This window comes from Neomonachus schauinslandi, chromosome 10 (genome assembly GCF_002201575.2).
Source record: "Neomonachus schauinslandi chromosome 10, ASM220157v2, whole genome shotgun sequence".
In the NCBI taxonomy this organism is placed as follows: Eukaryota; Metazoa; Chordata; class Mammalia; order Carnivora; family Phocidae; genus Neomonachus; species Neomonachus schauinslandi.
Genome location: NC_058412.1, coordinates 26,532,913 through 26,557,755, shown reverse-complemented (window position 1 = coordinate 26,557,755; position 24,843 = coordinate 26,532,913). Strand labels below are relative to the sequence as shown.

The 24,843-nt window shown below is 40.4% G+C and overlaps 1 protein-coding gene across 24 annotated transcripts in view; it reads right to left on the bottom strand.

The window, feature by feature from the left end:
• Nucleotides 1-24,843, bottom strand: part of LTBP1 (latent transforming growth factor beta binding protein 1) — a 350,994-nt gene that overhangs the window by 131,826 nt on the left and 194,325 nt on the right. For all 24 annotated transcript variants that reach the window (XM_044918765.1, XM_021697673.2, XM_044918773.1 and 21 more), the window contains 2 exons: nucleotides 11,294-11,416; nucleotides 1,906-2,073 (listed from right to left, as the gene is read on the bottom strand). In XM_044918765.1, coding sequence (XP_044774700.1) covers nucleotides 1,906-2,073; nucleotides 11,294-11,416 — 291 coding nt within the window. The remainder of the gene's footprint in view (nucleotides 1-1,905; nucleotides 2,074-11,293; nucleotides 11,417-24,843) is intronic.

The following is a 24,843-nucleotide window of genomic DNA, read 5'->3' as shown; positions in this document are numbered from 1 at the left end:
TAAAGGGATGATGGATAAAAGTCAAGAACAACAGGACATGCCAAGTCAGAATGGAGTTATTTTCAAAAAAAGGGATGAGTAGGCAACAGCCTGATCTTGACCAGCTGGCTTAATTATCCAGAGGACAAGGAGATGTTCTGTGCCCTGAGACTGCTATCCTTGCCAGGAAAGTGGTCTTGCCTGTTTAAAAAAAAAAAAAATGTAGACTGGGCCCATCGGATTTGCTAACCTCCACTGCATCATCTCTAGGAATAAGTAAAGGAGAAGGACAGGGGTGGTAAGGCAGTGTGTGGCCTGAGAAGGAAAATCCACCTAATCCCTTTGGTGTTGCTACTGGAGGCAAGTTACCAAAGGCAGACACTAAGGAGCTTATGGTCAACTTTTTTATTTCTACTTTTCAAATTGGAAGTAAAATAAGTCATTTCTCACTTCTACTCAACAAGAGATTGCCTATTGAATGTTCTGGACCTAAAATTAGTTCTCAATAAAAAGGAAACTCTAAAATTCTCCTTGAAGCATGCTAAAACATTGTTTTTCTAAGGATCACACATTAAATGGTAGAACCTCATTCTTAAATTTAACTATGTAATACAATTCTTACTTGAAAGAACAGATGTTTCCAGAAGAAAACATGTTTTCCTGTCAAATATTTGCAGTATTAATGAATAAATGTGAAAATCACCATATAACCAAAAATGGGTAAGTACAAAAAGTTTGTCTCCAATGTTATTTTCAAATTTAGTTACTAGATGTTATGAAGGAATCGCCCTGTGTTATATTGACCATCTTGATTTATGTTTCATGTAAGAGTTACAAAGCTATTAAAATTGAACTTGAAGAGAAATGGGTCTATAAATTATGAAGGTCATTTATTTCATGGATTATTACCTTTTAATCACTAGTAGTTCAGATCCCACAGGGGGATACTAGGCCCTTTTGAAGGTGTCCAAATTTATACAGTCTACTAAAATACCATCAACATTATACTATCCTCTGCCTTACCAATTCTTTCTGATCTTAACCACCAACAAAGGTGGATTATGAGATTTAAATTTATACTTAAACCTTGTCTGCTGCTGTGTAAGTTACAGCTTTGAGACATTCAGCAGTCCTGTGAGAGTTGATGCACTTCTCTAGGTGGGAAGCTCTTATCAAATAAGCACCTGATGAGACTTTTTATGGCCATCACATGCCCGTGAAATAGGGACCACTCCTCCTTTGATAATACCATGCCTGGAATTTGCAGGGTGTGTTTCTTTCTCTTCCACTTAATTCTGCTTGATCCTGCTTGAGAAGTTGAGGACTCCTTGGTAGAAGTAAGGCACTGAGAGAAATATATTTATCCTTTCAGGGCATTAGGCAAATACGTACCAAACTAAAGCATAAAGAATAATCAACTTCCATTAATATTCTGACTTGGAAGTTCCTCAGTGCACTGTCAGGATCTGCCCTTGAGTTATTAATCTTCACAGCACAAATTCAATCATGAAGATAATTCCCTCCATTTCCAAGTGGAGAAAGTGACGAGCACATGTTCAACCAGTGAGTGAGGGAGTCAACCCGCACAGGGGCTCGTGGCCATGCACGTGACACGCGGCCAGTCGTTAGGACAGCACACGGCCCATCTGGTCTCTTCACACTTTTAAACACCAGACTTAGGGTCCCACAAAGTAATGGCTTTTCTTAACATTCAAGAGTAAGTCTCATGTTACACAGAAACAGGAATCTCTCTTCCACTGATTCAACCTTCTATGGTCATGGTTTGTACAAAACTGATAAAAATACACTGTATTATTTACATGTCAATTAAAAGTTGGAAACCAAAAAGAACGCAAACTACCAAAGTCCTCCTGTGTCCTTGTGTGGCTGGGAAGGAATATGAGCGTACAGCGGGTCATGTCTTACCTGTGCCTGGAAGGGGACATTTCTCACAGTGTGGGCCCCAGGCCTTGCCCACACTACAACAGCAGAGCTGCTTGGTGAGGTGAACAGACAGAGGGTGCATACACTGCCTTCCGGAACTGACAAGACGATAACAGGGCCCCTTCTCTTCAGAGATCACAGGGGTATCCGCTGAAGCAGAGAGATAAGGCCTGATGTCACCCAAGAAACAACAAAAGACTACATCGACTTTTCTTGGCATAGTAAAATGAACCTTAAAGTCTGGATTAGACACCATACTTCAGAATAAATTTGTGTAGATTCGGGGCATCGCCCTTCCTGATTTAGAGTCGTTTACCAAATACGTTTTAGGTTTTAGAATCAGGGCCCCAAGCGTCCCTGTCCCTATCTGGTCCCTTCTTCCATTCTAGCAAGCATTAGATCAGGTATGTGTGCATGATGTAAAAAGAAACCATTTCAACCAAAATCAACTGCCCAACGAAACCTAGGTACGTATTATCAAAATCACTACACCATTTATTTTCTTGTATTTAGCCATAACAGAGGTAGTTCTAGGGCAGAGTTTGGTGAGCAACCAGGCACTGTGAACATCGGGAACTCAACATAGTTGATGCTGAAAGCCAGCTGCTGCCCTTCTTAAGGACAGTGAGAGCTTGCAGGGCCTCGCTGTAGGCCAGTCAACAGCGGATGGGAGGCAGGGAGCAGCTTCTGACCTGCCAGGTTATACAAGACGGCACACCAGAGAAGGCAACAATGTGTTCAGTCCCTTAGAAAACACGCAAAAACACACCAGCCCATAATCATCCAAGACCTAACTCCTATTCCTGATGCTTCTATTCTAAGTTTAGTAGATAAGACTTCACTAATCCAACAGCTAGACACTCTACTGAGCACACAAGGCAGTTATGAGGATAAGATACAGCCCTGCCTTTGAGAAGTTCATTTTCTAATGTAAAGGTGAGCCAGCTCTAGGCCAAGTAAAGTGCTGAACAGACCAAGCTTGATGGGCCCCCCTTGTCCCTTCTTCCATCCCAACCAAAGTTCTTCTCCACTGTATCACTGTCCAGATGAGGTTTTTCCAATTTGCCTTTCCCTTAACCAATTCCTCTAGCTCCTGTTGCTTCCAAAGTCACCTTCCCTTCCTGCTCAGATCTCAATTTTCAATCATTCTCAAAGGACTGACATCTTAGTTAGATGCTCTAAGAACAATCTGATCAAATTAAGGTACTACAACACAGTGAGAAGAGCAAAGGTTTATAGAGCCAGACAGACCTGGATTCTCATGGGACATCTACCACTTGCCAGTAAGACAACCTATAGAAGTCACTGGGGCTGTGATGGTTGACTGGATCTTTCAGCTTGGCTAGGCCACAGCAAGTAGGTATTTGGTCAAACACAGGTCTGAAAGTTGCTCGGAAGGTATGTTTTACATGAGATTAACATTTATATTGGTAGACTTTGAGTAAAACAGATGATCTCCAGAGTGTGTGTGGGCCTCATCCTAATAGTGGAAAGACGTTAAGAGGAAAAAGACTGAACTCTCCTGGAGAAGAGGGAATTTTGCCAGCGGACTGCCTTCAGACCCACGCTGTAACACTAACTCTTCCCTTCGTCTCCAGGATACAGCCTACTGTGCGGATCCTGGACTTGCCAACCTCTGCAATCATGTGAGTCAATTCCCTTAAAACCTCTCTCTCTACACACACACGAGCATCCACACACACAGGCCTACTGGTTCTGTTTCTTTGGAAAGAACCTTAATACACTGGGTGAGCTTCAACATCCCTCACCTATAAATAATAGGCTCAGTGTGCAGATTAGAAATAGCATATGCTCATAAACCTTTGGTACAGAGTAGACACAAAATACACGTCAGCCACTCTTTTATTACAAGTACATATCTCCATCCTCTCAATGGGTGTTTGTTCACAACTTGATCGCTCCTTAGCGGCAGCATTTGAACAAAGTGAAGATATTCAAAAACAGTTATTATTGGTGAATAGGAGCATGGAAACAGGGGATTGAGGGGAGCAGCGGAGACCTTCCTGAAGCCTCAGAGCTTATGCAGTTAGTATGTCTAATAAGACCAGTTTTGTCCAGGGCTACTAAAAAAGTGCTCAGAGGGAGAAGTTTGAGTCTTTTCCTCTCCCTTCTCCCACTTACTTTCTGGAATCTTAAGAACATATACTTAGTTCTAGTATAATCAGCTCAGAAGGGATTCTACTAAAAAAAAAAATTCCTCTCCAAATTATTTGGAACTTACAACACATATTTCCATAGAAACAATGTCAGGCCATCTCACAGGATCCCATTTACACATGGCAGGACTTAATTATACCACTAACTACACTAATGTTTGTTCTAGATCCCCGGAACAAGGGCCATTCAGAGCAGAGCAGACGGTTTCCTCAAATCCATGACACTGGATAATGGTGACATTGACTCCCTTCCACTTAATTCTCCACCCTCACTTCTTCGTATCCCCCTTGCCCGCATGCCCAGGCAAGTGATACTATATAGGCACCATCCTTTTTACACTCAAGGTGCCCCCTCCATCCAAGGACTCTACTTTGAAGAAACCTCCTACCATGCCTGTCCCCAAAATTAAACCAAAACTCCACATCAGCAATTCAGTGTTTAAAGGGATTACTATGTGCACATGTGTGAATTTTAAGAAATTGCTTGTTAATTAAAGTGAGTTGATGGTTGTTGAGATCTTGTGAACTACACACACACACACACACACACACACAATTTTGGGCATTTTATCATCTGGAGAATAAAGATAGAAGTCTAGTGAGCTAATTCTTTCTAAACAAATCATCTATAGACTTTTGTCTTCCCATCAGACAGCTTCCAAAGCATTTCAAATGGTGGTTTTTAGGGGAGTAAGAGAATCACTGGCTTACAGTCATCAAGTCAATTGTTGGTGAGCATGGGTGTGTCAGACCATGTTCTAACTAGACATGCCTCACCCCAACTACATATAAGAACAAGAAACTAATAAAAAAAAAAAATACACTCCTTCCAAGATGGAAGACAACCAAGAAGGAAGCCATTGAAAAGGTCTAGCCTACATACCTCAGTTTTACTGTTGCTCCCATGATTCAAATTTTCTTTGATCTACAACTATGTGGAGGGAAAGTGTTCATTTATGCCTCAGATTTCTAACAGGGTGTGCCTTTTTAAGCCACTCCTATTTTAACACCTACATTACCTGTCATTCTTATATCATTTCCAATCTCTCACATGGCAATTCCACTTATCTCTGGCATTTTCACATTCTAGTCAACATGACATGTAAATCCAGAAACAATATGCTCTGAATTATGAAGTTGAGTATCTTTAGCCACAGACTGGAAGGCTAGCCATGAGGGGTAATTCATTATACACTACATCATTTATTATTTTAAAATATGGCACACATGATCATATATTCTCGAGTCATAAGGTTTTATGCTATGCTAAAAGAAATAGTATTGCCAAAAGATTTCTAAAGATTAAGCGGAAATGGGTATGGGATAGAGTACTGAGGATCCTATATGTAGACACACTGAAACAGTGGTTTTGGCAGATTATATTTTTGCAAGATGCGTTGCTACGATTAAGGTGGGAAGATTCAGGTACTCTCTATAGATGGAAACACATTTCAAGAGTGTAAAACCTACTGGAAATGCCACATCAGTCAGGAACATAAATCATTTTTCTTAGCTAGAGATAGAGAAATCCCCAAAAGTAATAAACATATAGCTCCATACCCTTGTCTTGAATCATCACTATATAGCCAATGCTGATGATGCCCCACTTACAAAGGACAGTATGAAGGAAAGATGCTATGGTTCTCTTATTTGGGTTCCCCAGTAGTGTATCAAGCAACTTAATTATAGGGCTATACAATAAATTCTGATCATACTTTCAAAGACATCTTCCACACATGAATGACAAGTGTCATTAAGCAGATATAAATTAATCTGGCACTTAGAGGAAGCTAAAAAAAATATAGAAGACCTAAGAAGACGGCATATAGCTAGCCTGTTTCCAATGCCCCCTGCACCAACACCCCCAATATCTTCATTCAGCTCTTAGATGAATTCCACATCAGACTTTCATCTCTTTAAGCTTAAAACCCCTGTGGGAGGAGTGTTGGGAGGCAGGTAAAGTGCTGATGAGGAGTCTGAGAGATGAATTTGCTGAAAGAAGAGCCACCAGGCACCCTTTTTGGGAAACGGGCTATTAAATTCTGGGAGAACTAAAATAAAAGAAACCATGATTCTAGAGCCAGTGCAGAGTTACATCATCTATTCTATTCTGTGGCGAGTAAGACTAAACAACAGCTCCTTTAAATAAAGGACTTGCTCCCATCAATTCAGACTAGTTTCTTCTTCCTGATCCAAGGCTCAGCTTGTGGAGTAAGATCCAGCTTCAAACGTGGGCTTTACCACTTAAAGGCTGTGTGACTTTTGGCAAGATACTTATTAACCCCTCCCAAGCCTCCGTTTCTTTATTCTAAAATAGAACAGCAACATAAACTTCATGGATGTCTTGGAAGTATTTTATCTGGTAATGCGCACCAAGTGCTTAGTGCCTGGCACTTATGAAATGCACAATAAAGATGCTGACATTGCTGCCCTGGTTCTGGCTGTTACTGTTAGGTGGGGGCAAACACTTTGCAGAGACATGTCTGTCTAGCCCCCAAGCCACGATGCTACAAGACCGCTAAGTGAGGGAAGTGAGAGACCGCAGAGGAGGTGGAAAGACGAGAGAAGGTGTAAGACAGATTACAAAGATTAACGACTTTCTTGGAGAAAAGGAGAGGACAGAGTCAAAAGTGGCAGAGGAGCTCCCAGCCTGCCTGCCTGGAAAATGGTGTCACATGCACAGAACCACTACGTCAGGAAGGAAAGGGGGAAAGGAGGAGGCCTAGCAGTCATTTACCCCATCGGCTGTGTCAAAGAAGGATCTAGAACTGTGCTGTCCGATACATTAACGCCCAGCCACATGTTGCTACTTTTGCTAGTTCAATAAAATTTCAATGAAATACAATTTAAAATTCAATTTGTCAGTCACACTGCCCACATGGGATTAGCACCTGCTACATCAGACAGCACAGATACAGAACATTCCCATCATCACACAAAGTCCTATTGGACAGTGTTGATACAGCCCAAGAGTAAGCAAACTCTTTCTGTAAAAGGCAAAATAATAAAGAGATATTTTAGACCTTGTGAGCCCTACAGTCTCTGCGGCAACTTCCCAACTCTGCCATCATGGCACTAAAGCAACACTAGACAATATGTAAATGAACGGACATGGCTGTGTTCCAATAAAACTTTATTTACAGAAACAGACAGTGGAACAGATTTGGCCCATGAGCTGTATCTTGCCAACCCCTGATCTAGGACCCTAAACTTGGAGGCACAAAACCCAGTTTTAAATCTCAAGAGTCCCTGGGGTGCCTGTGGTGCAGTCAATTAAGCTTCCGACTCTTGGTTTTGGCTCAGGTCCTGATATCAGGGTCGTTGAGATGGAGCCCCATGTCCTGCTTCATGCTCAGCATGGAGTCTGCTTGAGATTCTCTCCCCCTCCCCCTCCTCCCTCTCGTGCTTGTGCACTCGCTCTCTTTCTCTCTCTCAAAAATAAATAAATCTTTAAATCGCAAGAGTCGCTATACTAGCTGTATGATCTTAAGAAGTTGTGTAAGGTCCCCAAGCTTCAGTTACGTAATGCATAAAATGAGAATAATACATATCTCATTAAGATGTTAGATATGATATGATCTAACACCTAATACATATCTAATGATATGATATGATTATGCCCAAGATATGATGGGCATAAACATGACTAACTTTTAGAAGGAATGTGTTCTTCATCTCATGATTTCCAGGTTGCTGAGCACATCTCTCCAACCCTCTATTTTTATTTTATTTTATTTTTTTTTAAGATTTTATTTATTTATTTGACAGAGAGAGAGAGAGCAAGAGCAGGAACACAAGCAGGGGGAGTGGGAGAGGGAGAAGCAGGCTTCCCGCCGAGCAGGGAGCCCGATGTGGGACTCGAACCCAGGACCCTGGGATCATGACCTGAGCCGAAGGCAGACGCTTAACGACTGAGCCACCCAGGCGCCCCAACCCTCTATTTTTAAATTAGCACCCAGGCCATGGGGCAAAAAATGCAATCAAACAGCAAACAGGCCCAGAGATTTTTCATCTGGGCATTTTTCTACCAAACCTACGGACACACCCACTGCAGCTCTCATCCTGGAGCTCCCGAATGCCCAAGAAAATTGCAGCTCAGAAAGTCAGAAAGTTTCCCTATTCCAACTATAAAGGTTATTGTCCTTTTCTTGGATTTGCTCTGACAAATCCTAAAATTTCCCCTTTCCCCATGGAGAGGGAGGAGGAGGTCTGAAGACGCTGCGGCGACATCCGAAGGCACAGACACAGAGGTCTGAGGTAGCAGAGGACAGAGCCCTCCAGCCTTTGTTCTTTGAGCTGTGCTAAGTCAAGGACAGAGAGCAGGCAAGGAGAGAAAGAGAAATGGTTGCAACCTTTGGCCAGAGTCAAGGAATTCTGAGGGTGTTCACTTCAGCGCATCTGAGAACAGGGAGAGCTTCCCATTGCTCCTTGGCCATTGCCAAGTGCCTTTCTTTGCGTTCAGAGTCAGCCACACCTTTTATGGCCTGGCTATGCCCTCAATTCACGCTGCCTGAGCAAATGTGGTCAGTCTCTTCCATTTGCTTACATGCTCTATCCGTGGCTGATAGCTCTCAAAAACAGATACTCCAAACGTTAAGTAACAACTCCTCTCAGTGCCTTTGTGTGTCTGGGCACGTGTGTCTATGTGTGTGCATGAGTGCATGAGTATGTGTGACCTCCAGTCTCCTTCTGCTATTTCCCCATGACTATTAAGGATACCACCATCTTGCCAATATTTTTTCCCTTACTCTGTAAACATCACCTTCTTTCCTGATTCTTCTCAACTGTTTTCAGACTTCTGCCTTGGTCCCCCACCCCCCACCCCAAGCCCTGCATTGATTTCTTCAAAATACAGTTCACAAACAAATCAGGCAGGACTGAACCAAGTCACAAATCCTGAAGGAACTCCACATATCTGTGATGTAACATGTGGTAAATTCAGAGGACAGAGAAATAAATCTGCCACTCAATGCCGATAAAGATCCCAGGTTTTAACTCAAACTCTAAACTGGAACATTTAACTGGCAACAAACCTCTCTTAATACTTATCATTTCAGTTGTTGTAGCTGAACCATAAAACTGAATTATTTATTTTTCAAATAAGAATGAATGGTTGTTTAATAAGTTCAATATTATTTGGGCAATGACAGGGAAAATAAATGCTAAGGAAATGTCTAAGTGTTTCAAAAATCTCATTGGCAGATTTCTACAATCTTATTAAAACCTGGGTGTCTGCCCTTAACTCTAGACATCAGGTCTAGTCAAAGTTCAATAAAACACCTTGCGACCAGCTCTCCAACTTTACCTAACCTGCAGTCTTCAATGTGGTAATTTTAACCAGACTATAAGTCAAATTAAGAGGAAAAAAAAAAAAAACCCAAATATTCAAAGCAAATTCTATATCCAAACTCTGTAAAATCTTTTATGCTTAAAATTATGAAACTATTTAAAATATTTACACATGTAATTCTAATCAGCCAGAAACAATCCCTAAATTATCTGGATATTATCAACAATGTGATTTTTTACCTGAAATTTCCAAATCCTTGTATTAGTTTTCAAACGTACCTTGTATGCAAACATCATTTTATAGTCTAATTTTACCACCCACCAAAAAAGCCTTATAATTAGGTGTCTGTCTGCTTCATGATCAGAATTGTCTGTGAAAGAACACGGAAAAAAGAACTTACGTGCAAAATTTCCTAATCTGCATTTGACAGTTTTTAAAAGAAAATAGTAGTAATTAGTAACAATTTTCCAGAAGACTCTCTGAACTCTTAGAATTTTAAAAGTAATGAATGAGACTGTCATTTTTATTTTACTACATTTGCCCATACTTCATTGTGTCTATGTATCTCAGGGAAAGTTGCACAATTAAAGCAATAGATATCAAGAACATGTCTTAACCAAATACCAAGTTTAAAAATGGAGGCCAGAGGATACAGCTTAATGTATATCAAAGCCACATTAAAAAATAGGCAATAAAAACAAAAACCTATCAGGACAGAAATACAGAATTGCTCTTTAAAATTATCCTAACAGTTTTCTGCCATACATTAATTTACAATGTTTAAGCTTTAATGTATATGGGTTTTAAAAACCTTCAGTGTTTACCTGTTTTGTAATAATGAACACAAGTTCTTTAAAAAGTAAGATAACCTTTAAAAAATCTGCATGTGAGAACTTTCTATCTAAATGCATCCATCTCTGGTCGTCGAGTGATCTGTAGTGATTATACTGGATTAGGTTTTGTGGCTAGAGAGTTTCTTTGGAGACACTATATTTTCTGTATTAATATTAGAACATATGGTTTAATGAAGGATTTTTCCCCTTACCAGGTGCAAGAGAAAAACTTAGAGACAACATTTGTAAGGCAAAACAGTCTAACTCTGGAGACACATTTTGGTGGTTTTTGAGGACAACAGAGAGAATCTTAGAAATTAGAACTGAATATAAAATCTGAAATGCAGGGCCTTTATAACTATTTCCCAGACTCTACCAACTAAGCAAGTACAGTGAAACCTCATTAAATCAGACACCAGTGACTCAGAATTTGGACTAATTAAAGGCAGAAGCTGAGACAAAGTTTAACTCAGCCTAAATAATGCTTAAAATGCTCACAAAGGAAAAAACTGTTATCTTTCAGGTATGAAAATTTTTTTTTTTTTTTTAAGAATTTTGCTTATTTCTTTTTTTTTTTTTTTTTAAAGATTTTATTTATTTATTTGAGACAGAGAGAATGAGAGAGACAGAGAGCACATGAGAGGGGGAAGGGTCAGAGGGAGAAGCAGGCTCCCCGCCGAGCAGGGAGCCCGATGCGGGACTCGATCCTGGGACTCCAGGATCACGACCTGAGCCGAAGGCAGTCGCTTAACCAACTGAGCCACCCAGGCGCCCTCAGGTATGAAAATTTTAAATAACACTTCATCAGAGTTTATTTTCTCAGTGTGCTTCTTCCCTACCTTGAGTTAGAGGTGTTATATTTTTCTGGCTGCAATAAAAATTTATTTTGGACAAAGATCCAAAACAGAGATCTTAGCAGGTCTGCCTCCTTCCAGCTGTCCTTTCAATGAGATTTTCCCACATATTTACAATATTCAGTTGACTGCTGAGTATTTATCTTCTTTTGGATACCCCCTCCTCAAATAAAAAAGAACAATCCAAAATAGGAATAAAAAGTGATCATTACTTACGAACACAACTTGAAAAGGTGGGATCCGGCCCAAATCCCATTTTGCAGGTGCATCTATAGCTGCCCATGGTATTCAAACACTCACCATTAGGGCACACGCCCTGTAGCTGGCATTCATTAATATCTGCAGGAAAACAAATCCTTTTAGAAGTAGTCAAGCCCAGTTGAACAGATTCTGGGTACAAAAAGCATTCACTTTCTTTTTCACTATAATAATCTCTTAGTGACAGTAAATGAGAGATGTCAGCTTTTAATGCAGCAGGTACAAGTGACCTAAAGTCAAATCAAGCATTCACTGAACATCTACAATTTATATAACAGCTAATTATTATGTACCTACGATGTACCTGGTTCTGCTCTAGACACTAAACACTAGAAATTTACTAGTGAACCAAACTGACAAAGATTCCAGTCCTCACAGTACTTACGTTAATGGGCATTAGGTTTTAGAGATTGTACAGGTAAAGCAAAGACTCTCGCCCTGAAGACACTAGCAATCTAGCTGGACATACAACTACCTACAAATTAAAGAAGTGAAAAGCAGTTGAACTTATCACAATTAGAAGAAAGGTCATCAGCTTGAAGAAGTCAGATTATGAAACTGCCTGTGTAGACAGTAAGAGCTGGTGGAGTTAGCTGAAGATAGGGGAGACTAGAGCCTTGAGGAGGGGTTAAGACTTCATCAGGCATCGAGGTCAGGGAGAAGGTGGATGGTCAGATGGATGGATGGATGGGGAGGAAGGGGTGGGTGACCTACATGAGTGACCCCAGAGCATAGGCGCAGAGACTGCAGAAGGGAAGGGGGGTTTAGGAAACCCTGAGTCAAACTGTTGGCTGGAAAAGTAGTTTCTGGAAGGTAAACTGTTGGAAAAAGAGCTGGTTAAAGCCAGGCTAGGTTTGGATTCACTTTTACTGAGAACAGGGAGCTATCCTAAATGTTTCTGAGCACAAGGAGGATAGAACCAAAGGAAGGCTCCCGTGAAATTCATCTGGCCAACACATGGCTTGGTGAGAAGAGACCAAAAGTTGATGACTGAAGGAGTAATGCAAGTATGAGATGGGACAAGCCAGGTTGGGACGGTGAGAATGATCAGGAAGGAATTTTTCTTTTGAAAAGAACAATGGGCCAAATGCACAGTGTTTGACTCGCTAGCATAACACTGGAAAGGAACAGAAAGGAGTCGAAGATGCCTGGGAGGCATCTAATCTGGGAAAAGAGGAAAAAACGTTGTTTTTGTGGAAAGTTCTGAGGAAAAAAAGAGGCAAATGAAAAGACTAGTTTTACACTTGAAGGTCACATAAGGATACCCAAGTATAAAATCCAGCAGCAGTGGCAGATTCGGGAATAAACTAAAGAGACAACATGGCTAGAAATAGAGACTTGAGGTCACCCACACAGGATGATTGCTATGGTCTGAATGTTTGTGTCCCCCCCAAAATTTAGGTGTTGAAATCATAACCCCCAAGCATAATGGTATTAGTAGGGAGGCCTCTGGGAGGTCCTTAAGCCATGAGGAAGATCCCTGTCCCTTGCATCATTTGAGGACACAACAGAGATGTCTGCAACCAGAAGAGAGCCCTCACCAGGAGGCGACCATGCTGGCACCTTGACCTTGGACTTCCCAACCTTCAGAACTGTGAGCAGTAAGTATCTGTAGTTTATGAGCTACCCAGTCGTGGTATTCTATTACGGTAGCCCGAATGGGCTATGACACTGATCCAAAGGAAAATCAAAACGATTTGGAAGAGGACAGATAAAAATGTGTGCTTTAAAAAAAAAGATTAGAGAGTCTTTTGTAAAGGTAAGTAATTAAAAATGAAAAACAGAATAGGACAAGTTAAAAGTGAAAAATTAATAGTCATTTCTATTTTTATTCAGGGTGGCTTATGAAGCTTAACCATTAATAGACATGGTTATTAGCATTTCTGTTTCCAATAATATTTGCTTGCTTCAATCATCAATTCAAATAAAACTTTTATTAATGATTTTAAAATTAATTTTCTAAATTAAAATTGGACACAATTGGGAGCAAAATATTATTAGCAAAATTGTCACATAATAAGGAAAATACAGCCCTCAATAAATCATTATTTGCTTATATTTCATATTCTAAATAGCCACTGATTTCTATAATGGACCTATTTTATCAAACACATGCAGTTTTTAATTTCAGTGATAAAACATTTTCAATGACATCCAAATAACAAATTAACACATATATTTGTTCTATAAGTTCTACAGCTTTCTAACTTGGATCGAGCTGAAAACTAGCACTGCTAGATTACAACCTGGCACAGCATATGGTCCAGGACCTGATCATCTCATTCTTTATCAGAGTGTACATTGTGCTGTAATACACACTTATCCACAGCATCTAATTGAAAACTATTCCCCTATCACTCATTCTCCTTAAGAAAACCACCATGAAGGACCAGGAAGAATGCCAAGTCCAGTTGGGGCTACACAGTACAAGTAAAGCCCTTATCATACGTCCCAACTTAAACCTCAAATTTGGGTAACCAGCCAGTTGTGGTCAAAAAGGCTGGACAAAATCTGCACTCTTCTGTTTTCCCTCATGTCCCCACTTGCCTGTGATTTATGAGCCTTCCTCTCTCAGTGATCTGTACTCCTGCTCATTGGTTTCACCCCTTTATATCCCACGTTTACCTCTTGGGATGCAAAATTTTCCCTCGACTGGAGTTTTCTATGAAGTGGGGTACCAGCCTTGCTTCTGGCTGCCAGGTTAAGATGAAGGTTTTCTGCTCCAATGCATAAATATCTGATGTACAAACACTTGCTTGTGTCCTCTTCCAATAGCCCCTCTTTTGACTCTCCTCAACATTGCCCACTGCTTCAACCATGATGCCATGGGAATGGAGGACAGGAATTAAGACTTAAAAAAAAAAACCACTATGGCTATAGACAGGAATAGAAGAATTCAAAAAGAAAGGGAATCATGCATTTCCTACTATCTATACCTTTATCAGCTTGTGCCACCACCACTAAGTAGCAACACCACCGCCCCTAATTTCGGCCCTAGAAGCATGCAACTTTCTACATCACTTTCTTGGCTTCCAGAAAAACTATTTCCTTTGACTCAATTTATTTTTTAACCTAGTCTCCAAAATACCATCAATTAGAGATTAAATTTCCAAGTTCCTTCCTAATTTATATGTATCAATCTTAAATATACAGCTACATGAACTTTTACACATACTTATGTATACGTATATCCATGTGTGCACACGTACATAACTGAGTAATCACCAAAGAGACTGTGATTTGGAAAGTTTCCACTGACTTAGAGGGCTCCTTTACTGCCCTTTCCCATCAACATCTCTGCCCCCACAGGTAACTACTATCATCCATTAGTCCGCCCTGTTCTTCTACTTCATATAAAGGGAATCCTATTGCATATGTTCTTTTGCCTGACTTTTACTCATTATTATGCCTGTTGCATGCAGCAATTCATTCTTTTACTGCTGTTATATTTTATTGTGTGAGGATGTCAAAATTAATTTATCCATGCAACTGCTGATTGACATTTGGGTTAGTCCCAATTTTTGGCTATCAGTAACAATGCTTCTGTGAACATTCTTATATAGACGTCTTTTGGTAGGCCAAGGTACTCATTACTCTCCTGTATGTATCTAGGAGTAGAATTTCTGACTCACTAGAGAAGACTCACGATTGCTTTAATAAATAATCACATAGTTGTCCAAAGTGGTTATGCCAATTTCCATCCAACTGTTCTGCATCCTCGCCAAATTATTGTCGGTCTTTTTCACTGTAGCCATTCTGGTGGGATTGTAGTGTTCTTTCACTGTGGTTTTAATTTGCACTAATTTTTCATATATTTATTGGTCATCTTAATACAAAAACATTCTCTTCTAAAATGCAAATATCTAGGGAATGCTGTAGGTCAGTAAGATTGCTTCCCTTTTGGTAGGGAGATCAGTTGGTGATTCTCAAAGGGGGAAGGGTGTGTGCTTGTCTACGGGACATTCTGAGTTGTCACAAGGACTGGAGAACCCTGAGAGTAGATACTAGGGAGCTTAGCATTCCGAAAAGTGTAGGTAGTTCCCCTTGACAAAGAATTGCTCAGCCAAGATGAATCATGAGAGACGATGGACTCTGAAAAACAAACTGAAGGTTCTAGAGGGGAGGGGGGTGGGAGGATGGGTTAGCCTGATGATGGGTATTAAAGAGGGCACGTATTGCATGGAGCACTGGGTGTTATACACAAACAATGAATCATGGAACACTACATCAAAAACTAAAGATGTAATGTATGGTGATTAACATAACAATAAAAAATTTTTTAAAAAGAATGAGATGTATAACAAATTTTCATGCAGAATCAGTACCACTATAAACATCTGAGCTTTGATGGAGCTATGAACATCAGATCTACATATTACATCTTTGACAAAGAAGAGTTAAAAGTAATTTCACTTCATTGGCTGTAATCTATTTTATTAGCACCCAAGAGCCTTTTCTTAATGGGAGTTCCAGGAGATGGGTGATTGATTTCAGTAAAGAAATCACTGACATGAAGAGGTTCTTTTGATGGAAAAGTTAGATTGGTTGTTATTTCATAAGGATAACGAACACCTGGATCTTAGTTTAGAAGGTAATTGAAAAAGTCATCTCGCATAGTGAACTATGTATAGCAAAGGTAATTCTTTTGGTCCCTAAAAGTACCTGGAGAGTATTAAGTTTGGCCTGTGGATATAGGTATCTGCAGGTATTGGGAGTACCTCACACGGCTGGTGACCTGAGCTAAGTTTTCATAGCATGTAAAATATATAATAAATGACAGAATAAAAAAATGTTTGAAACTGAACATAGGGGAAGGAAGAAAAAGAAAAAAGAGGGAGGCTAGCCGTAAGAGACTGTTAACGATAGAGAACAAACTGCAGGTTGATGAAGAGAAGTGGGCAGGGGATGGGCTAAATGGGTGATGGGTATTAAGGAACGCACTTGTGATGAGCACTGGGTTTTATATGTAAGTGATGAATCACTGACTTCTACTCCTGAAACCAATATTACATTATATGTAAACTATTTAGAATTTAAATAAAAACTTGGAAAAAAAAAAGCATAAAAAAAAAAGAATTGCTCAGCCAAAAATGTCTACAATGTCCTTGCTGAGAAATTCACACAAAGATGATGAAACGCTGAATTTGTAAGTACACAGGGGACCATTTTGAAGTGAGGCTGTCTAAGGAATGCTGGAGTGAAAGTGGGTGCTAGCTACCCGAAAGGACTTGATGGGTTTCATTCGCTTGACTCAGCATCTGTATCTTGTCCATCTGACAATCTCCTCCTGTCACTGAGGCTGTACTATGGTCTTAGCTAAAAGCACAAGGGACTGGGTCCCCCACATCCCTAAGTGTGGGCCTGTGTGGTTTGTGACCTACAAGGCTACAGTCCTCACACCTGACCAGGTCTCTGACATGATTCATCAGACTTAACTGTCACCAGCTGAGCTGTGCCCAGAGCCATGGGGACCTGGTACAGCTGTTTTAAGCAAGGCAGTTCTTTTGCATTTGTTTCAAATATTGAGCTTCTATAATAAGATGGCACTTGTCAAAATTTTTAAAAGTTTTAAATCCTGACTTTTTATTTCTGTGACAAATCATATGGAAGGTTTCAACAACTCACTCACAAAACCTTCAAAAGCATTCCAATCATAAATTGTTAATTCCTAATACACAAAATTTTACACCTTCACTTCCTTCTTCCATCCCCTGCTTTGCTCCTGAGAAGACTGTGGGTGGTTAGTTTATATGCTCTGTGTTTAAAAAACAAAAACAAGGGGCTCCTGGGTGGCTCAGTCAGTTAAGGTCTGTCTTTGGCTCAGGTCATGATCACGGGGTCCTGGGATCAGCTGAGGGGGTAGGGGGTGAGGGGGGGGCAGCGGCTCCCTGGTAGGCAGGGAGTCAGCTTCTCCCTCTGCCCCCTCCCCCCACTCATGCTCTCTCTCTCTCTCACTCTCAAATAAGTATTTAAAAACAAAACAAAAACAAAATAAAAAAGATAAAAAACAGATCTCCCATGGTTTTTAATTTAGAATCTTAGAAATTAATATGAAACATGAATAGTTATTCAAATGACTTTCTCAGGTAGCCAAGCTCCATAAGATCTTTCTAAATAACCTGAAGGAAATGAGAGGTTCAAAATGCTTTAAGAACAAAACATGTATTAACTGAACATGTTATATCTGGACATGAGAGGTTTAAGGAGTATACTAAGAGATGTTATCAGGCAAAAGTTTAACAATTATATAGAACATGATGGGTAAATTATGAATTATAATTCTACTTAGATTCCAATTCCAACAGCTATTTTTTTAAATCAAATCAAAGCTTCTAACTTGATCATTTTTATAAATAACATATTTGACAAATATAACTGTGTTTCAGAAGTCTCATATTTTAGAGGGTCAGCCAATCTCCCTTAATGTATTCTGATTAAACTGAAAACAGTTTAGTGTTTAAACAAACAGATAAACAAACTGGACTTGTTCATTATTATTCTCTCTCTAGAGCACTGAATTTTTCTAGCCAGCTGTGGAAATCTATCCTTCCAAAGAACGGTATAACCTCGCAGTTCACCGAGTTAATGAATAAAGATCCAAGTGAATGGCTGGAGGAGAAGGCCCTCTCGAATAGCCAGGCCCTATGCCTCCCACTGAGCTGCTTTGCTAAGCCCAGAAGTTGACAGAAGCAGAAAGAAGGAAAGAAACTCATACAGCCCTATGTGCTCCTTTCCTGTAGGCAAAAATCCATAGGCCTACAGGGAACATGAAGGAGACCTACATACTTCTCAACTCACTTAAAACATTTATAGAGTTTCTCTGCCCTCTATAGCCTACCATGTGCTTCTGGCCATAACAAGTTCAAGAATACAAAACTGCTCTTCTTGTAAGTCTGAAATGGTTGACGATCAGCATGTCACATGGTTCAACCTAATACAACCGAAATTGAAGGCTGGGCCTCTATTACCCAGAAGCAGAAAAATACAGAGTAGTTGGAAAATATGCTTAACAAGAGACTCTTCAAATAACCTAATGTAACACAGCTTTAGCATTTCAATAGTAGGGAATGTTTACAATTATCTAGTAGAATGAGACAAGGATCCTCCTCCTCCTCCTTTATGTTTGTATAGCACACCTCTTCTCATTGGAACTTCATAACAATTCTGGATGGTGAGCAACACAACAGTTATTCTCATTTTATAAGCATAATTTGGCCAAGACCTTTTTTCTTAAGATTTTATTTATTTGAGAGAGAGAGCACGTGCAAGAGAGAGAGAAAGAGAGCATGCCCATGCACGCATGAGCTGAGGGGAGGGGCAGAGAGAGAGGGAGAGGAAAAAGGAAAGAATTCAGGCAGACGTTGTGCTAAGCGAGGAGCCCTATACAGGGCTTGATCTCAGGACCCTGAGATCATGACCTGAGCCGGACACTTAACGGACTGAGCCACCCAGGTGCCCAAAGATCTTATTTTTTAAAAGGGTTAAGCGGGGGTGGGGGAGGTGTGTGAAAATCTAATGAGAGGCAGATCCCATTAAGACCTACTTCTGGTATAACTAGGATGCTAACTTATGCTACCTAGAACAAGTCACTTAGTTTCTCTTGATCTCACATTCCTTTCCTGTAACACAAAAGGGCTGAGCCAGACAATTCCCAAGGTTACTTCCAGCTTAAATATTCAGACTTCAAAACAACCTGCCAGGGTTGAAAATGCCAAGGAATAAATTAAGTATGACAGTTAATGCATAATGTGTTATGAATAACGTAAGTGTCCTTAATGGGAAATAAACACACTTTTATGTATCCATTCTCCTAAAGGAAAGTATGTATGTTTAACAGACTCATAATTTACTGCCTCTTTAGTGACGCAAGTTTATACAGGAAATGAGGCATGTCCAGTAACTGAAAGGAATTAAGTACAAGGTGAGAAGAGTACATGAAGATCTTTATACTGTGTGAAAATATGAAGCTTTCTACAGCTTCTGCTGTGGATATTCAGTTTTTGCTGATGGACAGAAATATCAGCATACAATTTAGCAATAGGACTTCCACTTGAATGCAGAAAAAATACCTCTCGAGGTAAATACTTTTTCTAGCCAGACAGACCATTTGGCTATTTAATAGGGATCACTTGCTTTCCACGGAGAATGAATTCTCCCAGAAAACATATGGACCCTTCAACTCCTGTGGAAGCAGATTCACACTGGGTACACCTATCCCTAAAGGCATATGACAGTATGTCACAAGGTACACACAGGCTTGGATACTCTTATTTAAGGGAATCAATTTCATACGTTTCTTTCTCTAAAAGTAATTTGCCCAAGAACCACATGTGCCAATCTTCCTTTCCCAACCCTCCTTCCCTCAGAGCCTTCGTCCTCTTTACAAAGTCAAGGCACACCTCTTGCTCATCTGGAATCTTTTCTACAAGAAGCACACTGCCCTACACAATGTAAGATTCTCAAAGGCACCAAACATATGAACATTTCACAAATATATCCCTCCTGAGGACGAGTCACAGGAAAAGTGTTAAGTCTGGTTTGTTCAAGGCCCAGCTTTTGCCAATTAGGTTAGATGGTGACATTATTCATAAACTCAATGAGCCATCTCCAAAGCTCCAAGGTTTTGATGAAAATATGTTTAAAGCACATATCTAACATAAATGCCCTAGAAATGACTCCACTATGTCTACTTCATTTTAATGGGAAAAATGTAGACGTCAACTTAAAAATGGATGAACACTAAGTTTCTCCAAATTATTTTAGGAGATAAGTGAACCAAAAAAAAAAAAGGTTTGAAGGTCAATGCTCTAGAGCAACTTTACCCAAGGTATGTTACGTCAAACAAACTTTGTGAGCTTATAAAAGGGTCCTGTGGCCAAATATGTTTGAGAAACGATGCACATTCTACATACGTGAGCACATTACAGACCCTGAGAAGTCGTTCGGCAAGGACTCTTGGTTTTCTTTAACTTGGTGTTTTTCACACCGTCAGCCACAGGGCCTTTTCGCACACACCGTCTATTAACATCCCTCTGAACTGGTGGTCTGTGGAGCACATTTTGTGAAATGCTCTCTGGGGATGGCCCCGAAAAATATCGTACCGTAGGTCTCTTCGCAGTCATATTCATGTCAACCTCGGCCTCACCACTGCCATAGCCTCCCCTCCCGACCTGTAACTGCCCCACCTTCGCAAATGATAATCTAGCACAAGATAGATTTGATGGCTACACTCACTGAGAGGAGGCAAACCACCGTGCGAGCAACTCCCTTCCTTCCAATTCTTCTGTCTTCAGGGTAACACAATAAAAGAATTATCAGAGCCCAGAGAACAGCTTGTATTTATGTCTTGATACACGTGTGCTACACATGGAAGACACTAATAACATACACATCTCTGCTGGTCTTGGATTTCTGACTCTGGTCTACAGACATGACATTAATTTCTCCTTAAACATTCACAGTAACATGAATCCATCATGGGCTTTCCTCATCACTTGTGATACAACAGGCATCTTCCCATTGATTTTATAGCCCCAGAGATTAAGGTCAAAGAACTATTGGAAAATACAATGTGCTAATGACTCACTTCACCACTGTCTTTCCTGAAGAAAAGTGAATAAAATAAACAGACATTTCCTTTTTGAATCCTATCCCAGTGTGATAAGCACAGTAAGAAGATACACTAGAAAAAGACTCTCAAATGGATCGGAGTGGGTCCCAAATTGATTTTTAAATGCTGGACTATGATGCTCAGGTCCAGACCAAAAGCTGTTTAAGTTCTTACCGAAAATGTTGTGCCTATTTAAACTAGAAACTGCAGCAGGAGCTCCAGGAAAATGCCTAGGACAGTAAAACCACCTCTTCAAATCAGTAACACATCAATTCCCTCTTAGTCACTGACTTTTGTAAAACCTTTTGATTCAGAATCACATTAAGCACCACAGCACTGGGATTAAATCACTAAATATAGCAGAGCACTGTGATGAATTTCTGGTAGGCTAAATAAAAAGAATTTTAAACATTTTTAAGTGTCTTGAAGAACTGACTTATCAAGTCTCGTGGACTCCAGTCTTAACTTCCACCTACTGATTTTCTACTGTAACTTCCCAAATATATACCAAGAACAACGGATTCTAACTTTCATATTTATACCCACATTGCTGTCATATGCACATTCCCTATTTCTTCCTAGAAAGAAATAAACCATTACAATAATCAATGCCCTTTCAATAGTGGAACTGAAAGCAACTTTAGAGACAATGTTACTGTAGAGAATCCTGCATAGACAGAGAAGTCAGAGAAGAACAGGTTGAAGGAAGGGAAAAAAGTACTGAAAAAGATTTTAAATGAAAACATCAATGGATATTATCACTTCACTGGCCAGAACTGTGAATATTATTAGGCAATGGTACTGGCCACATGCTGCTGCATGAAAGGAGTAGACCCAAAAGAACACGGACTGGATAAATTGAAAGTTCATAAAAAGACCCAAACTGATCTATTCTTATAAGAGTCAGGCTAGTGAGGGGCACGTGAGTGGCTCAGTTGGTTAAGCAGCTGCCTTTGGCTCAGGTCATGATCCCAGAGTTCTGGGATCAAGCCCCTTGTCAGGCTCCCTGCTCATCGGGGAGCCTGCTTCTCCCTCTCCCTCTGCCTGCCTCTCTGCCTACTTGTGCTCTCTATCTCTCTGTCAAATAAATAAAAAATATCTTTAAAAAAAAAAAAGAGTCAGGTTAGTGATTACTTCTGGAAAAGAGAGTGCACTGTTCTACCCATAGGTTACACACAGATACAAAGTTTATTTAAAAATATAACGAACTACACAGTTTCTATTATAAACACCAGAATAGTGTTTTTTTTTCCACCAATACTTTGTTGATATGGCTCCATACATAGATGTAAAGTGATTTCACATCAATATAAGTAAATATCTTCATCTCCTTTTTTCCCCAGGCAAAGGCACTTATACTTGCTGAATCAGGATAAACCATCAGAGTGTTACAGACTGATTTTCAAAATGACCCCAATTCTCCACCCCTCCACCTCTCCATGCCTTTTGCTATGTGACTTCAAAGCTCCTCCCATGAAGAGGTGGAGTCCAATTCCCCTCCCCCTGAATGTGGGCTGGTTTTGTGACTTCTGACTTTCAGCCACTAGAATACAGTTGGAAGAGACAGTATGTCAATTCCAAGCCTAGGCCTGAAAAGCTTTGTGTGCTTTTATTCTCTCTTGGAACCCTGCCACCACCATGAAAACAGCCCATGTTAGCTGCCCAGAAGATGAGAGATTGTGGAAGACGATGGAGTCATCCCAGCCAAGACCATCCTAGACCATCCAGCCCTAGGTACCCAGCGGCAGATGACAGATGCATGACTGAGCCTGGCTGAGCTCATCCACACCTGGTGTGGGTCAGCAAAACCACCCAGCTGCACCTACAAGTGTGAGGAAATACATGACTGCTTTATTAAATTGTTCACTGATAGGGGAAGGGAGAAGAGAGGATACCAGAAAAGGTGTGCCTCAGAATCCAAAGGAACTGTAGCTTAAACAAAAGCAAAGAAGCATAAATACAAAACAAAAGCATACAAATAAACACAAAAGCATTTAGAAGCATAAATATTCTGCTTATTAAACACTTCTGGATAAAACTGAGGCGGTATAATGACTTACTAATATTATGATAAAAAATTTTCTTAACTACACAGCAGACACATTTACAAGACAACTTGCTATAAAAATAAATGATGAAGTTTGGAGAACTTTAGGATTTCTAAACCAAGCCAGTAAAGGAGCCTAAGAGCTAAACACAGACTGTGAAAGTATTGGTGAGCATCTAATATCACTCTCAGCGCTGCCATTCACTGTGCAAGGCTTCACGTCACGGTTTCCCCACCTGTAACAAGTAGGTGTGGTCACTGTCACAAATTAAGGAGATGAGAAAATGTGTTAAAGTACTTCCCGTGGGGGGTGCCTGGGTGGCTCAGCTGGTTAAGCGTCTGCCTTTGGCTCAGGTCATGATCGCAGGGCCCTGGGATTGAGCCCCACATCAGGCTCCTTGCTCAGCAGGAAGCCTGCTCCTCTCTCTCTCTGTTCTCTGCCTACTTGTGATTGCGCTCTATCAAATAAATAAATAAAATCTTTAAAAAAAAAAAGTACTTTTGGTGAGCCCGGGTGGCTCAGTCAGTTGAGCCAGCATCTGACTCTTGATCTGGGCTCAGGTCACCGTCTCAGGGTTGTGAGATCGAGCCCCGAGTCAGGCTTGCTGCTGGGCATGGAGCCTGCTTGGGATTCTCTCTTTTTCCCCATCTCAGCCCCTCCCCTCCACCGTGCTTGCGTGCTCTCTCTAAAATAAATAAATAGGGCGCCTAGGTGGCTCAGTAGGTTAAGCGACTGCCTTCGGCTCAGGTCATGATCCTGGAGTCCCGGGATCGAGTCCTGCATCGGGCTCCCTGCTCGGCGGGGAGTCTGCTTCTCCCTCTGACCCTCCTCCCTCTCGTGCTGTCTGTCTCTCATTCTCTCTCTCGCAAATAAATAAATAAAATCTTTAAAAAATAAATAAATAAAATAAATATTTTTTTAAAAAATACTTTCATAATCTATAAACTGCTATATAAGTGCTAGCAGCCAAGGGAGGGGAGCCCAGGCTGCAGAGGTAAATTCTACCACTCTCCAGCTATGCGACTTTCCATCACTTAATTTCTTTAAGCCTCAAGACTCAGTTTCATTATCAGTTTAAAGAAAAGAAAACACTATTTATCTCCCAGGGTTGTTTGATTATGACATCCCTGAAGAATCCAACACAATGGCTCCACTAAATAGACATTCAATAAATGTTAGTAAAATATACAAATGGGCAGATAAAAATACGTAAGCAATAATGACCAGAAAGGAAATGTATTGTATTAGAAAAAAGAAAACTACCAAGCTATTCTTATGCATAGCATTTTCTCCTAATACCATAAGGAGAAAAGCCTCACATCGATAAAATCAACAGTAATTAGAAATGGAGCAACAGGGGCACCTGGGTGGCTCAGCCAGTTAAGCATCCGACTTGATTCTGGCTCAGGTCATGATCTCATAGGTGGTGAGATCTAGCCCTGCCATGACGGCTCGCTGCTGAGCTCAGAACCTGCCTGAAGATTCTCTCCCTCTGCCCCTCCCCCGCAAAAAAATAAATAACTAAATTTTTTAAAAGAAATACCTAGGGAGAGCCTAAATAGAAATGTACAGGGCCTATGTGAAGAAAAAGATACTATTTTACTGCCCTTTGTGTGCTTTCCAAATTGCAAAGAAAGGAAGTAGAAGAGCAGAGGAGGGACACAGTGAATGAACTCTCTATTGCTACTGAGAAGGGAAATGGACATCCTCTCTGAGAGGTAATGTGCACAGGATGAATCACAGCTTAGAACCAGTAATTTCACTTGTAAATATAACCACGGATTCATCGAAGCTTTGTGTTCAAGTATGCCGGTGACAGTATATATATTAAGAAAAAATAGAAACTAATC